The sequence below is a fragment of the Gekko japonicus genome, unplaced genomic scaffold (genome assembly GCF_001447785.1).
Source record: "Gekko japonicus isolate JY-2015 unplaced genomic scaffold, Gekko_japonicus_V1.1 scaffold150, whole genome shotgun sequence".
In the NCBI taxonomy this organism is placed as follows: Eukaryota; Metazoa; Chordata; class Lepidosauria; order Squamata; family Gekkonidae; genus Gekko; species Gekko japonicus.
In genome coordinates, this window is record NW_015160839.1 from 942029 (window position 1) to 955975 (window position 13947).

The 13947-nt window shown below is 45.5% G+C and overlaps 1 protein-coding gene across 1 annotated transcript in view; it reads left to right on the plus strand.

Annotated features, from left to right (window-relative positions):
* The window catches only part of MYO9A (myosin IXA), a 130913-nt gene that overhangs the window by 100534 nt on the left and 16432 nt on the right, over window positions 1-13947 (plus strand). The window contains 6 exon segments of the mRNA XM_015418905.1: window positions 1-61; window positions 1095-1211; window positions 4650-4838; window positions 6304-6351; window positions 9273-9384; window positions 11083-11144. The exon segment at window positions 1-61 is cut by the window's left edge and continues 26 nt beyond it. Of these exon segments, the coding sequence (XP_015274391.1) occupies window positions 1-61; window positions 1095-1211; window positions 4650-4838; window positions 6304-6351; window positions 9273-9384; window positions 11083-11144 (589 nt within the window).

Sequence of the window (13947 nt, forward strand, 5' to 3'; positions counted from 1 at the left end):
TCTTCAAATCATAACCAGCGCCAGTGACTTGAAGAGCATGGACGAGTTTCTCTTGAAAAAGGTATCATGAGAGGCAAACAAAAAGGCCTGTATTTATCATGCTACATGTAAATATATTGATGAAGGATAGGTCTGTCAACTGCTATTGATCACAATAGCTAATTGGTATCTCTAGGTCAGAGGCGTGTGTCCATCGATACCAGTTCTGGGGTGGGGGTGGGGGCAGAACGGTGGGGAAATGGTATTTCTTTATTTGCTTACTTCATTTATACCCCACCTTTCTCCTCCATGGGGACCCCAAGCAGCACACATCATTCTCCCCGCCTTCATTTTATCCTAACAATAACAACTCTGTGAGGTAGGTTTGGCTGCCAAGATCACTCAGCAAGCCTGAGTTGGGATTCGAACCTGAGTCCCCCAGTTTGACACCCCAACCACTGTACCACACTGACTCTCTCACTGTTGCTTTGTGCCCTGTTTCCTGGAAGTCTTTGGCTGACCACTGTTGAGGACAGGAAGTTAGACGAGAGGGACAATTTAGTTTCATCCAGCAGGGATGTTCCTCTAAATAAGGCAGTGTTACCTAAAAAATGGGAATTTTGCTAGTACATGTTAGGTGGGATACAGCAGAAGAGACCTTTATACTGTAAAGATTTGGAGGAAGGAGGGCAGTACATCTGTACTTTCCACATAGACACAATGTGTATGCACATCCCTGGGGGGTCAATGGGGGGCAGGCCTCTCAGGAGAGGAGGTCAGGAGTGTTCCCCACTGCAACAGTTTCCCTAAATACACCTCTTTCTCCCATGTAAGTGAACAACTACCATTCATTCCTATGCATAAAAGAAAATAATTACACTGTAGGCTGCCTTTCTTGGGGGCTGAACTTGCTGCTTTCATCTGGTGACCCCAATATCGGAGGTGGGTAAATTTAGCCCCTCTTCAGCTGTGCTCCAGGTGGTATTCTTGACAACACCTAGTGTGTGATCGACTGCTGGGAACAATTCAGCCCTTCATCTCCCACTCCCTCTTTCATGCAAGACGTATTGAAACTTAACGCTGCATTATTACAACTGATGTTCTGTGCTTCACAGATGAATGATCTGGATAGTGAGGACTGCAAGAAAGACACTCTGGTGGACGTTGTGTTCAAAAAAGCCTTGAAAGAATTCCGACAAAATATCTTCAGCTTCTACTCTTCAGCATTGGCAGTAAGTTTACAGGGCTGCTGTGTTTGACGTTGAGGAAGCAAGGAGGACACTTGTTGGTGCTTCCAGATAGTAGAGTTCTGCACTAGGGATGGGCACAAACTAAAGTTCATGATGAATATTGAAGGGTTTGTGGTTCATAAACTGAAGTTCCTGGCAGATCAACTAGCACAAACTTCCCACGAACTATCAAGCAGTTTGTAGCAGTTTGTGAATGGATACATTTCCAGACAGATTGTCCCCAACTCTCCACTCAATCAAAATGTTTACCAAACTTCAAAACAACAGGGGAGAGTTTGTAGATGAGTGGGTGGCAGGGCAAGGTCCCCTGGTGTGCGTAGCTTGCACTTTTGAACCTGCGCCTGACATTTCCCCCAAGAGCACTTTCCTGGGTACATCCTCTTTGGTGGGCCATAATTCGGACCCCCTAAATCCAATCCACATAACTTGGGGGGCATGTAGAGGAGCATCAGGGGGAGGTCCCCTGTGAGCTTGATTTCTCTAGCTTGCACAGGGCCCATTCTATACACTCCTGAGCCTCCTGAAGCTGCGCCTGTCATTTCCCCCAAAAGCACTTTCCTGGGGGCACCTTCTTTGGGGGGCCATAACTCAGACTCCATAAATCCAATCCTCACCGAATTGGAGGGAAGGTAGAGGAGAGTCAGCTGAAGATCGCCTGTGAGTTGGGTGACTCTAGCCTGGGGGGGGGGGGGGTTCTACCACATCATAAACCTCACGAGCCGAACCAGTTCGTTCAGCGTCTAAAAGTTTATGACGGTTCATGAACTGGGCACACCACAAACCGAACTGCATTTTCCAGGTTCGTGCCCATCCCTATTCTGCACAGCCCTTGAAATGTGGTGGGCTTACCATGACAATACATCATTTCCCATAAAGTGGTGGTTATAGGGATTGCCATCAAGTCGCAGCTGACTTATAGTGACCCCTTAGGGTTTTCAAAGCAAGAGACATTCAGAGGTGACTTGCCATTGCCTTTCTATGCGTAGCGACCCTGGACATCCGTAGTGGTCTCCCATCACGAAAGGCCAAACCTGCCTAGCTTCCGAGATCTGGCGAGATCAAGCTAACCATCCCGGTCAGGACTCCCGTAAAGCAGAGCATTTGATTAATTTCTGACTGCTTCTCCCAAGTTTTTTCTTTCTCTGTGTTCATCGTAAGTCCTATCAGAGGAAGGGCTCTTTTCCTTTTGTAATGTCAGAGAACTGTGGGGACCAGAGCATCCTTTCTAAGGTGAGGACCTCCACACAAGGCCTAACAAGTCTGTCACACAGATCATGGTGACCAGAGAAAGCTGGAACAAAGTAAGCAACTTTCTGATGCCTCTGAGCAGATAATTCTGACCTCAGTTGTCATTTTTAAAACAGGAATAATAGTAGCCTTGCCTTTAAAAAAAAAAAAAAAAAGATGAGAACAATGGTTTTGAAGTGGGGCCCACCTATACTTTTTAGGATCCTCCTTGGACCAAAATAAAATGCAAGAATCTCACATCAGTTAACACTGTATTTTTAGTATTTATAAATACTTAACATCAGTGAGCAACAGGCCATATTTCATGGCCATTGTGTGCCTTACACAGAGGCAAGCCCAAATTTGCCATCAATCCTCCCTGACCTTAAGAACATAAGAACATAAGAGAAGCCAACGTTGGATCAGGCCAATGGCCCATCTAGTCCAACACTCTGTCACCCAGTGGCCAAAAATACCAGGTGCCATCAGGAGGTCCAGCAGTGGGGCCAGGACACTAAAAGACTGTTGCCCCCACAAGCACCAAGAATACAGTGCATCACCTGCCCCAACCTGTAAGTTCCTATCTATACCTTGTGGCTAATAGCCACTGATGGACCTCTACTCCATATGTTTATCCAGTTCCCTCTTGAAGCTGTCCATGGTTGTAGCCATCACCACCTCCTGTGGCAGTAAATTCCATGTGTTAATCACTCTTTGGGTGAAGAAGTACTTCCTTTCATCTGTTCTAACCCGACCTCTCAGCAATTTCATGGAGTGCCCACGAGTTCTTGTATTGTGAGAAAGGGGAAAAAGTACTTCTTTCTCGATCTGCTCTATCCCATGCATAATCTTATAAACCTCGATCATGTCACCCCTCAGCCGTTGTTTCTCCAAGCTAAAGAGGCTCAAGCGCTTTAACCTTTCTTCATAGGGAAAGTGTTCCAACCCTTTTATCATTCTAGTTGCCCTTTTCTGTACTTTTTCCAATGCTATAATATCCTTTTTGAGGTGTGATGACCAGAACTGTACACAGTACTCCAAAATAGGACGTAGCATCGATTTATACAGGGGCATTATGATACTGGCTGATTTGTTTTCAATTCCCTTCCTAATAATCCCCAGCATAGGGTTGGCCTTTTTTATTGCCGTCACACACTGTCTTGACATTTTCATTGAGTTACCTACTACGACTCCAAGATCTCTCCCTTGGTCAGTCTCTGCTAGTTCAGACCCCATCAACGTGTATTCCTCCCCTAGTTCTCTTGGTTCCTCCTTCCTCTTCCTGGGTCTTGACCCACAGTGAATCCCTGGATCAGAGGAGAAAGCGAGATGATAGACTGAAATTGAGGGAAATGCACAGAGCCAAATCTCTCTGTCGGCTATGGAAGGCAGAGCAGGCCAATGTGCAGTTCCACGGTCCACAATGAGAAATGCAGTCATGGCATTAATAGCCTGGATTGTAGCTTGAGACGATGAAGTGTTCTATATAAAGAACTGGTAATAATTGTCAAGCACTTCATACCTTTAAAGTATTCCCGTGCTTAGAAATAACAAAAACAAGTCAGTGTGTAGATATCCTTGTGTGTGTATGTGTGTAAAGTGCCAGCAAGTCGCAGCTGACTTATGGTGTCCCCAGCAAGAGGCTTTCAAGGCAAGTGAGAAGCAGGGGTGATTTGCCATTGCCTTCCTCTGCAGAGTCTTCCTTGGTGGTCTCCCTTCCAAATACCGACCCTGCTTAGCTTCCGAGATCTGACAAGATTGGGCTATACCATGCTGCCTTCCTTCCACAAAAACCCTTGATCTGCATCAGTGTTCCCTCTAAGCTGAGTTAGTGTGAGCTAGGTCACAGTTTTCTACCCTCCGGCTCACACATTTTTGTCTTAGCTCAGGAAGGATAGCTCCAGAGCAAACTAATTTTGACAATAGCCACTGTTGCCTGCTCACAACTTTAACACCAGTAGCTCACAAAGGAGAATTTCTTCTCGCAAGACTCCACAGCTTAGAAGAAGCATTGATTTGCATCATTTAAATCTAAATTAGGTTTTCTCAGCCCAGGTTTTTAGTCATTTGCTGCAGAAAGCTCCAGTCCTCCCCTTGCATCCCCTTCCTGGCTGTCAAAATTCCAACCATGAGAATCAAAGGAAACATTGAGAGTCTTCCCCCCCCCCTTCATTTCCTCTCTGTGCTACTCAGATGGGTGACGGAAAGAGCATCCGGTACAAAGACCTCCACGCATTGTTTGAACAGATTCTGGAGAAAACGATGAGACTTGAGCAAAGAGACTGGAGTGAATCCCCTGTCCGGGTCTGGGTCAATACCTTCAAAGTGTTTTTGGATGAATATATGACGGAATATATGCCTTTGGATTACACTGCCTCCAAGGTAAACTGGAATGTCTCAGCCTCAAGTGATGATCAGTTCTTGGAGCCCACTGGAATGAGGGTCTTGTTCTTCCCATGCCTTAAAGAATCTCCCTGTTAGACTTTATTGCTTGTTGAAGCCTTGTTTTGAAAGACAGTAGGGAGCTTGCTTCTGAAGTATTGCTTCCAAACACATCCTTGTCCTACTTAGTATTATTTCTTAGCATAGTCTTTGGTTGGTATGTTAAATAAAACAGGGTTGCACTAACCTGTAACTGTTGTTCATCGAGTGGTCTTCTGTGCAGGCACACATGGGCCTGCAGAACTGCAGTCCCATGTGGGACTGCACAGAAGCCACGACGATAAACCAGTGCCTCTGGAAAGGTCTAGCTGGAAAATTCACATATACTGCTGCAAGATCATAAAATATTGAGTAAAATATGTTGTTAGAGGGTGGATATCCTTGGTCCAGTATAACCTGGATGCTTGTGGGCCACTCAGTTTGGAAAAGGCAAATGGATAAAGTGATATTCTGCATAATTTTTACATGCCACAGTTGTATGTATCTATCTGGTGTCTGTCATTCTGGAAGAGTCTGAAATCTGTTAGGCAGAGCAGGAAACGTGGAAGGGGGGGAGAGCGGTGGGGAGGGGGGATTCTTGGCATCAGAACTGAGTGCAGTTTTGTCTTCAGCTTGCTGGTCCCTTTGTCATAGATTTACTGAGAGGAAGCTGCCCATGGATGATTCCAAAGGGAAGTAGGCAATCAGTGATGAAAAGCAAAAACAGAATGTTTTTTTTTCCTTTTCTCACTCCCATGCCATGTGGAAGCAAAAATGTTAGAAATAATTGTTAAGTTATGCAGGGGGCAGGCTTGGCTGTTCATCTTCAGCCTCCATAAATTGAGAACCAGTTTGGTGTAGTGGTTAGGTTCGCGGACTGTAATCTGGGAGAACCGGGTTTGATTCCCCACTCCTCCACATGCAGCTGCTGGTGTGACCTTGGGTCAATCACAAGTTTTCTCAGAGCTGTTCTCTCAAGAGCAGTCCTCAAAAGAGCTCTCTCAGCCCCACCTACCTCACAGAGTGTCTGTTGTGGGGAGAGGAAGGGAAGAGATTGTAAGCTGCTCTGAGACTCCGAGTGAAGGGTGGGGTATAAATCCAATTTCTTCTTCTCTTCTTCTAAATCGGAGCTGCGTCAGTATTTGCATTAGCCACGGAACCAGGATCCTGGTCTCTGCTAGCGGCCTTTGAACCGATTAAGCCCACGTCTTAATGAATGCCAGCATGCCCGAAGGCTTGAAGTAGTATGACAGAAGGACGTCTCAGACAGCAGAAGGACTGTTAGATAGCAAAACAATCTCATGACTTCTATCAAAGGCTTTAATTGTGCAGACGGTCATATGAGTTGGTAGAATGAAACACAGCAAATGGGACATCAGAGTTCAGGAGGTTCTCATCTCTGACGTAGTTCCTTCTTTTCCTCTAGATGACCAAAACAGAAAGGAAGAAGAGAAGGAAGAAGGAAGCAGATGTTGTAAGTGGAGATTCTTCTCTCTGAATGAAGTTAACTTACGCTTCAGATTAATCTGAGTGGTGAGAATCAATGGTGCGGAAGGACAGTCCCTTAAAGGGTGTTCTTGGCAATTACCGTTGCTCATAAATGTGTATAAAATTGATTTTGATGTGATTTTGTGCTTACGGCATCAATTTGCTTTTAGAGCTGAGATTCAATCGTGTCAAGCCAGTATGGCTTTTTCTGATTTGCCTGAACCATAGCTGGACCCATAGAGTTAGAAGTCGCTTAGCAGGATGTGAATCTGAAAGGAGAAAGCTGTTATCGTAGCATCGTGACAACTGGAGTGTCACAAGGGAAATATTTTTATGGCATTTATAGACTGAGCCGTCCCTGATCTAGCGCTGCTGTGCCACCTAGTGAAGCAAGTCAGATCTGCAGGCCGGTCACAGATGTTCACATGTAACGTTGTTAGCTGGGCCCACAGTGTGATCATAGGATGGCAATACTAACAGTATGCTTTCTCCACATTTCTTGCTACTTAGCCATAGACGGCCATGCCACGGACCTCCGGAACAAACCTTAACGCGTTTCTGACCTTTATTTTTACCTTTATAGCCATGCGCATTCGTAATCCAGTTCACGCCAACCAACCCACTTAACAGAGCTCTAAGCCCTATTTCACACGATGCAGCTGTTCTAGAATGTGTGGGTATGGTTATCGTTTCCATTATCTAGTTTAATTGTTCTCTCTAAATTAGGTAGGTTTCCCAGAATGAAGGACTGTAGCCTTGCATGAATCATCATGGGTGGTGGAATCCTGAGTGCGTGCACGCAGACACACACACACACACCCATCCTGGAGAGAACTGTCTCTTGGGACACCACTTACCATCTTATCAATATTCATGATCCTGACGGTGGCATTGATCCATAGCTGTACCATGCTGAATACAAATTTTGAAGTGCCACAGATCCATCCATGAGCAAACCTTGATATGAGAAGTTGTGTTGGGAGCATTGAGCCTTTCTTTCCACTCTCTAGGCCAGGGCTCCATAACCTTTCTAAGCCTGTGGGCACCTTTGGCATTCTGACACAGGGTGGTGGGCGCAGCCACAAAATGGCTGTCGCAGGAGGCAGAGCCAGCCACAAAATGGCTGCCACAGCTTACATTCCGTCACACAGTAAAGATCCTTTAAAAAATCTTCAGAGCCAGTCAGAAGCCTTGCTGGGCAGAAGCCCCATCTGGCCCGACCCAGTCTTTGAAAACACTTGGTGGGCGCTTGAATAGGTGTTGGTAGGTGCATGGCATCCACGGGCACCCTGCTGGGGACCCCTGCTCTAGAAAGCTTCCAGAACCCATTTCCACTCTTAACATCCATTGCAAAGAGTTTAAATTTCCAAAGGTATAGCTGGGTTAGTCTGTTGCATTCAAGGCAACAGTGTCTTGTGAGACCTCAAAAACGAACAAATTTATTATGACATTAAGCGTTTGTGATCTATAAATGCATGAAGCTAGTTTGGCAGCCAAAGATGATGCCGTGTTAGATTCGTTAGCATCTAAGTTGCCCCAGGGCTCTTTCTTGCCGTGAATTTAAATGTATTTTTTGAAAAGTGAAGCTGTGAGAAATCGATAGATGCTGTAATGGGCAAACACACTGCCTCTTGGATTGAGTGTCAGTTCTGGAGAGATTTGATGCCACATAAGGGGAGTGATGATTAAAAGGATCTCACTCCTGCTGCAAAGTAGGTCACTTTGAGCTATATGCAAATATTCTGAGCTAGTGTATTTTCGTGTATGTTTTTCTGTGCTCAAAGTCAAGGCATTTTGGTGACGCATCTATAAATAAACACTTAAGGCATACATCTGCCTGCCACCTGAGAGAAGCAGGTGTAAGCGTCAGGGGCAAGAATTCCTGTGCGGTTCTTAACTTCTGTAAGCATTCTGATCTTCTCAGTTCTTGAGACTGGCTACAGAGTTGGTCAGATCATTACTGTCACTGAGCGGGAGGTTTTTGTACATTCTTAAATTTTGTTTTGGACAGATCAAAATATAACTCTCCCCAGCATTCTGAGAGCCAGGGAGTCAGCACAGCCAAGAAAGCACTTCTGGCATTTCAGCCGAAAGAATGAAATGAGTGACTGCCCGAAATACTTCTCTGTCGCTGGCAGCGCACTCGTAAGCAGAGTCACGCCTTTCCAAGGCCATTGACTGCAGTGGCTTTAGAAGGGAGTAACTCTGTTTAGGATTACCTTTAGCAGAAGATTAAACGCGCAGATGAAGTCTCTGTCTTCAGCTGTCACTGATTGTCAAACTCAGCAGAGAATTGAGGCTATAGAACGCCAAACTGATCTTTCCAGCATACAAAACATTCAGATGAGGGCAATTATCAAAAATACTGTGGATCCAGCCAACTATTTAACATCTCTTTAAGTATAAAAGGGTTTAGAAAAGCCCTCACTCTGGCAAGGTGCTCTGCCCTCTCTTCTGCTGTACTTGAAGGAAAATACAAGAATACTCCTTTCTCAGAAAGGCTTTGTACCTGCCCATTAAGGGAGGTTGAGACTACAGAGCACATGTTTTTTAGATGTCCGTATTATAAGGTGGCGCCTAATAAAATCACTCCGCTGACTGAACAAATTCCGGGTCTTTCCGAGAAAGCGAGACTCGAGTTTCTTCTATCTGATAGAAACCCCAAAATTACCCACCAAGTAGCCAGTTTCTGTACGGTGATACTCATATCACAGAAACTCTAAGGTAGCTAGTTAGATATAGTTGTTTGATATTAGATTTAATTTTAATTTGCTTTTAATGTTTCACTGATGTATCTTAAAATCTTGGAATATTGTAAAGCTGTACTTCTTTTTGTATGACTGGTCTAAGGACTGTAGAAATAAATTGAATGGAATTGATTGTCAAACTCCTCTTCCTTTTTGGTAGGTAGAAGAACACAACGGTCACATTTTTAAGGCGACACAGTACAGTATCCCCACCTACTGCGAGTTCTGTTCGTCCCTGATATGGATCATGGACAGGGCCTCTGTTTGCAAATGTAAGCCTGAGTCATTCTTCTTTATTGCTCTGCTGCATCTTCTTCTCATCTGCGCACACACCCCCCCCCCCGTTTTTTTAAAATGATGGCTTGTCTGGAACTGTGGTGCTTTGCTCCTTCTGTCTGAGGCTAAGTGGGACGCCCAATGCAAAACTGGCCATTTGTGTATGGAAATTATCTTCCCTGTCACATTGGTTATTATTAAATTATTTCCAGAAAGGCAAGCAGCAGGATATACTGTGTAAATGAACCCTATCAGTACAATGCTGATTACAGAGACTGGGAGCATTTTGCTTCCATGGCCCCAAATCCAGCCCACAAAATTACCTTCCCCTCCCCCGGTCCACTTGGGTGACACGAGGAAGGGTGAAATCAACACAGGCTTTGCCAGCTCTAGAACACAGGCCCTGTAGTGAATACGAGAAGACTCGGCAGTAGCACGTCAAGGTAAAGACATAGAAGTTGCCTCACACTACTACTACTGAGTAGAATCTAAGAGGAGGACAGGAATTTCCCCTGCCCCCCAATTCCTGGCACTGATTCCCATTCCCACCCCTCCAGCCATCTGGAGATTCACATCTGTCAAAGCAGGAATTATTGTTATTTATTTAAAATATTTCTGTGCCACCTTTTCCCCCAGTTTGGGCTCTCGGGGCCTCTAATCATTAAAAAGGAATTAAAAAACAACTTTTAAGAACTTCTAAAATAAATAAAACCAACCATTAAAACACACCCAAGATGGAGGATCCAGTAACGGTACACCAGATGAAACAGATCAATTTCCACCGAATGGCAAAAGACAATGATCAAGGGGAACAATCAAATCTCCCTGGGGAGGGAGTTCCTTAATCTTAGTGCCACCACCGAGAAGGCCGTTTCTTAGGGCACTACCCATGTAGCCTCAGGTGTGGCAAGGGCACCCGAGACAGAGCTCCTGAAGATGGCTGTAGTGGTTGGGTGGGTTTGTATGGGGAGTAGGCAGTAAGGTATGCATATCCCAGGGCCTTTTATAGGGCTTTAAAGATCAATTTAATTTAATTGAGCTGCGGTGGCTCAAGTGGTTACGACACTGAACTGCAGGCTGTGGAAGGTCGGTAGTTCAGCCGCGTGACGGAGTGAGCTCCCATCTCTAGTTCCAGCTTCTGCCAGCCTAGCAGTTCGAAAGCAAGAAATTGCAAGTAGATAAATAGGTACCACTTCAGTGGGAAGGTAACAGCGTTCCGTGCGCCTTGGTGTTTAGTCATGCCGGCCACATGACCACGGAAATGTCTTCGGACAGCGCTGGCTCTTCGGCTTGGAAACGGAGATGAGCACCGCAACCCTAGAGTCGGATTCGACTGGCTTTCGAGCAAGGGAACCTTTACCTTTAAAAATCAATATCTTCACCCTGAATTGGGCCCAGAAGCAAACTGGAAGCCAGTACAGGTGGAACAAGACTGATGTGGTCTCTACAACCCTCTCCAGACAGCATTCTCACTGCAGCATTCTAGACCAATTGTCAAAATATGCTGGTTTCCAACCCACCCTCCCCCCCATGTAGTATTTCTTCCCCTGGGGCACATCCTGAACCCGTTTGAGCACTGACAGCATGCAGGTGTGCGTATCAGAAACTGCCATCAGGATTGACCATTAGTCCAGCCATGATGCAGCAGAGTTGGCGTCTGTGAACTACTGAGTATTCCTTTTCCATTGTTGCAGTATGCAAGTATGCATGCCACAGAAAGTGCTGCCTGAAGACCACAACCAAGTGCCCCAAAAAGGTAAGGTGCCTTCATTCCAGCCTCTGATACTTTAAAAATTCTCTAGGGGGGGATGGGGGGGACCATCTTTACGGGAGGCTTAAGGAGCTTCCTCTTCAGCTGTCCTGTTCTTTGTCAGCACCGCTTACCAGGCAGAGACAGCCTGTCACCTCTTTTCCCAGGAGGAGGAGGAGATTGGATTTATACCCCGCCCTTCACTTGTAGTCTCAGAGCGGCTTACAAACTCCTTTCCCTTCCCTTCCCCACAACAGACACCCTGTGAGGTGGGTGGGGCTGAGAGAACTCTGACACAAACTGCTCTTTTTCAAGGACAGCTGTGCCAGAGCTTGTGACTGACCCAAGGTCACATCAGCAGGTGCAAGTGGAGGAGTGGGGAATCAAACCCGGTTCTCCCAGATTAAAGTCCGCGCACTTAGCCTCTTTTCTTAGAGACAAACTAGATGTTAGTTTTTTTGGCAAGGTGGTCTAGGTTCTCCAGACCTAAGTGTGTTTCTCTGCAGCCATAGAATTGCTGAGGGGGGTGACATTTTAAAGATCAGAGGGAGCCCTTTTTGGTTTGGAAATCCAGCATGGGAAGAGGGGGGGCTCCTGCCTCCCCCCCCCCCCCCCCCCCCCCCCATTTTCAGAAGTGGGCATGTCTCATTGCCGCAGCAATGGGTAAGGAGAAAGTTCAGAATGAATAGTACTGGCCACTTGGTTTCCTTAATCCCCATTTGCCTGAGTGTTCCTAGTCTAAAGAGTCTCTTGTCAGCTGTTCTTCTCACCATTTATCAGGAATCAGAGGCCAAAAAGTGAGGAAACGACTCAGGTTGCTGACCAGCCTCTAAACTCTTTATCTTTTCATTTTCTCTTGTGTTTAGTTCACTCAGTCAGTAGCTGGTGTGACTTTCGGTAATGTATTAGGATGTAGCATGAGCAAAGGCTTGGTTGTCCTTTGAGAGACTCTCAAGGTGTAACTTGTGCAAAGCAGTTCATGTCCCCCGTGTTAACTAGCAGTTTCTTCTCTGTGAGCCCTGAAAAATACATCTGGATGTATTTTCTTCAAAGCCGTTTCATGTCACCCCGTGCCTGACTGGATCCCTTACAAATGCATGTGCTGTGTTGTGAGTAAATCAGATTTTTTTTGCAGTTTCTAATAACCTCTAGAACAGAGGTGTCGAATTCATTCGTTACGAGGGCCAGATCTGACATAAATGTCACTTTGTTGGGCTGGGCCATGTGTGCTATAAAATGTAACACAAGGTACCAGAGATATAAACTTTAAAAAGATGATTTCAGTTGCTGAATGGCAATAGCAGGCTTGATTGGATTAAGTGTGATATGCAGAGGGGTAGTAAGCATGGAGATATCAACATTGGTAATGAAACAGGAAACTAGCTCTCAATTTGATACAGGAGGATTCAGTCCAGGAGGATGCAAAAGAATAAATGGAAATAAGTCTAAAGAAGTGAGCAGTGACTCACGAAAGCTCATACCCTACCACAAATTTTATTAGTCTCTAAGGTGCTACTGGACTCTTACTCTTTCTACTCCTATTAGAAACCACAATATTCAAAAATCAGTGGGGGAACATTTTAACCTTCCAGGACATTCAGTTGCTGACCTAAGAGTAGCAGTTCTCTTACAAAGGAATTTCAAAGGGAGATCAGAAAGAAAGACTGCTGAATTGCAACTAATAATGAAGCTCAAGACAACGCAAACTCCTGGACTGAATTGAGACCTAGGTTTCTTCTCTCCTTACCAATGCCTGCTATTGTCATTTGGCGTTTGAAATCACTTCACTCTCCAAGATATAAGGACAGATGGACTCAAATTCTAGTTGTATCTGAAGAAGTGAGTTAGTTGTTAAGGTGCGACTGGACTCTTACTCCCTTCCACTAATAAAGATTGCAAGATTCGTTGTTAGGTTTCTTTCCCCCCCCATCTGTTAGAAATGGAAAGGGGGATCTCTCTCTTATTCCCTTGCTTCCATTAATAAAGATTGCAAGCTACACTGTTAGGTTTCTTCCCCCCACACACACACACTCTGTTAGAACTTGAAAGGGGGATCTCTCCCCCCCCTTCCCTTCCACTAATAAAGATTGCAGGCCATGCTGTTAGGTTCCCCCCTCCCCCAGTCTGTTAGAATTGGAAAGGGGGATCTCTCTCTTTCTCTCTCTGAAGAAGTGTGCATGCACACAAAAACTTATACCTGGAATAAAACTTTGTTGGTCTTAAGCTGCCACAGGACTTCATCTCTGCCTCTCTCTGGCTCTTACCTTCCCCCTCACTTCCTTCCCAAAGGAGGGGTAGGAGCCCTCAGCCAATCGAGGGAAGGGAGGCTTGGCTTTCTTTCCCATGCAAAGCAGGAAGCAGGAGAGGAAAGAGCTGGGCAAAAGCAAGCTGATGCAGGAAGCAGAAAGCAGACGTGGGCCAGATAGGAGGCCTGCAGGGGTCAGTTCTGGCCCACGGGCCGTATGTTTGACACCCCTGCTCTAGAAGATTGATTGTACTGAATTAGGGTAGTGTTTATTTGAAAATGCTGGGTTTCTTTGTGTGTGTAGCCATTTTGCACCCTGTGTGTTTTTGGGAGAGATGAGTGGGGTCTTATAGTTATGTGCCACCTGATATCCAAGAAAGAGCAGCACCATACCGATCCAGCTGATTCACTGGACCTAATTAGCAGCGGAAGTATTCTGTCCAAAGGAAAATCTGAGGATTCTTACCCCTGAGATTCTTTCCCCTTAGTGGTGGTAGTGGTGGAAAGTGTTGTCAAGTCGCAGGCGACTTATGGCAGCCCCACAGGCAAAAGATGTTCAGTGGT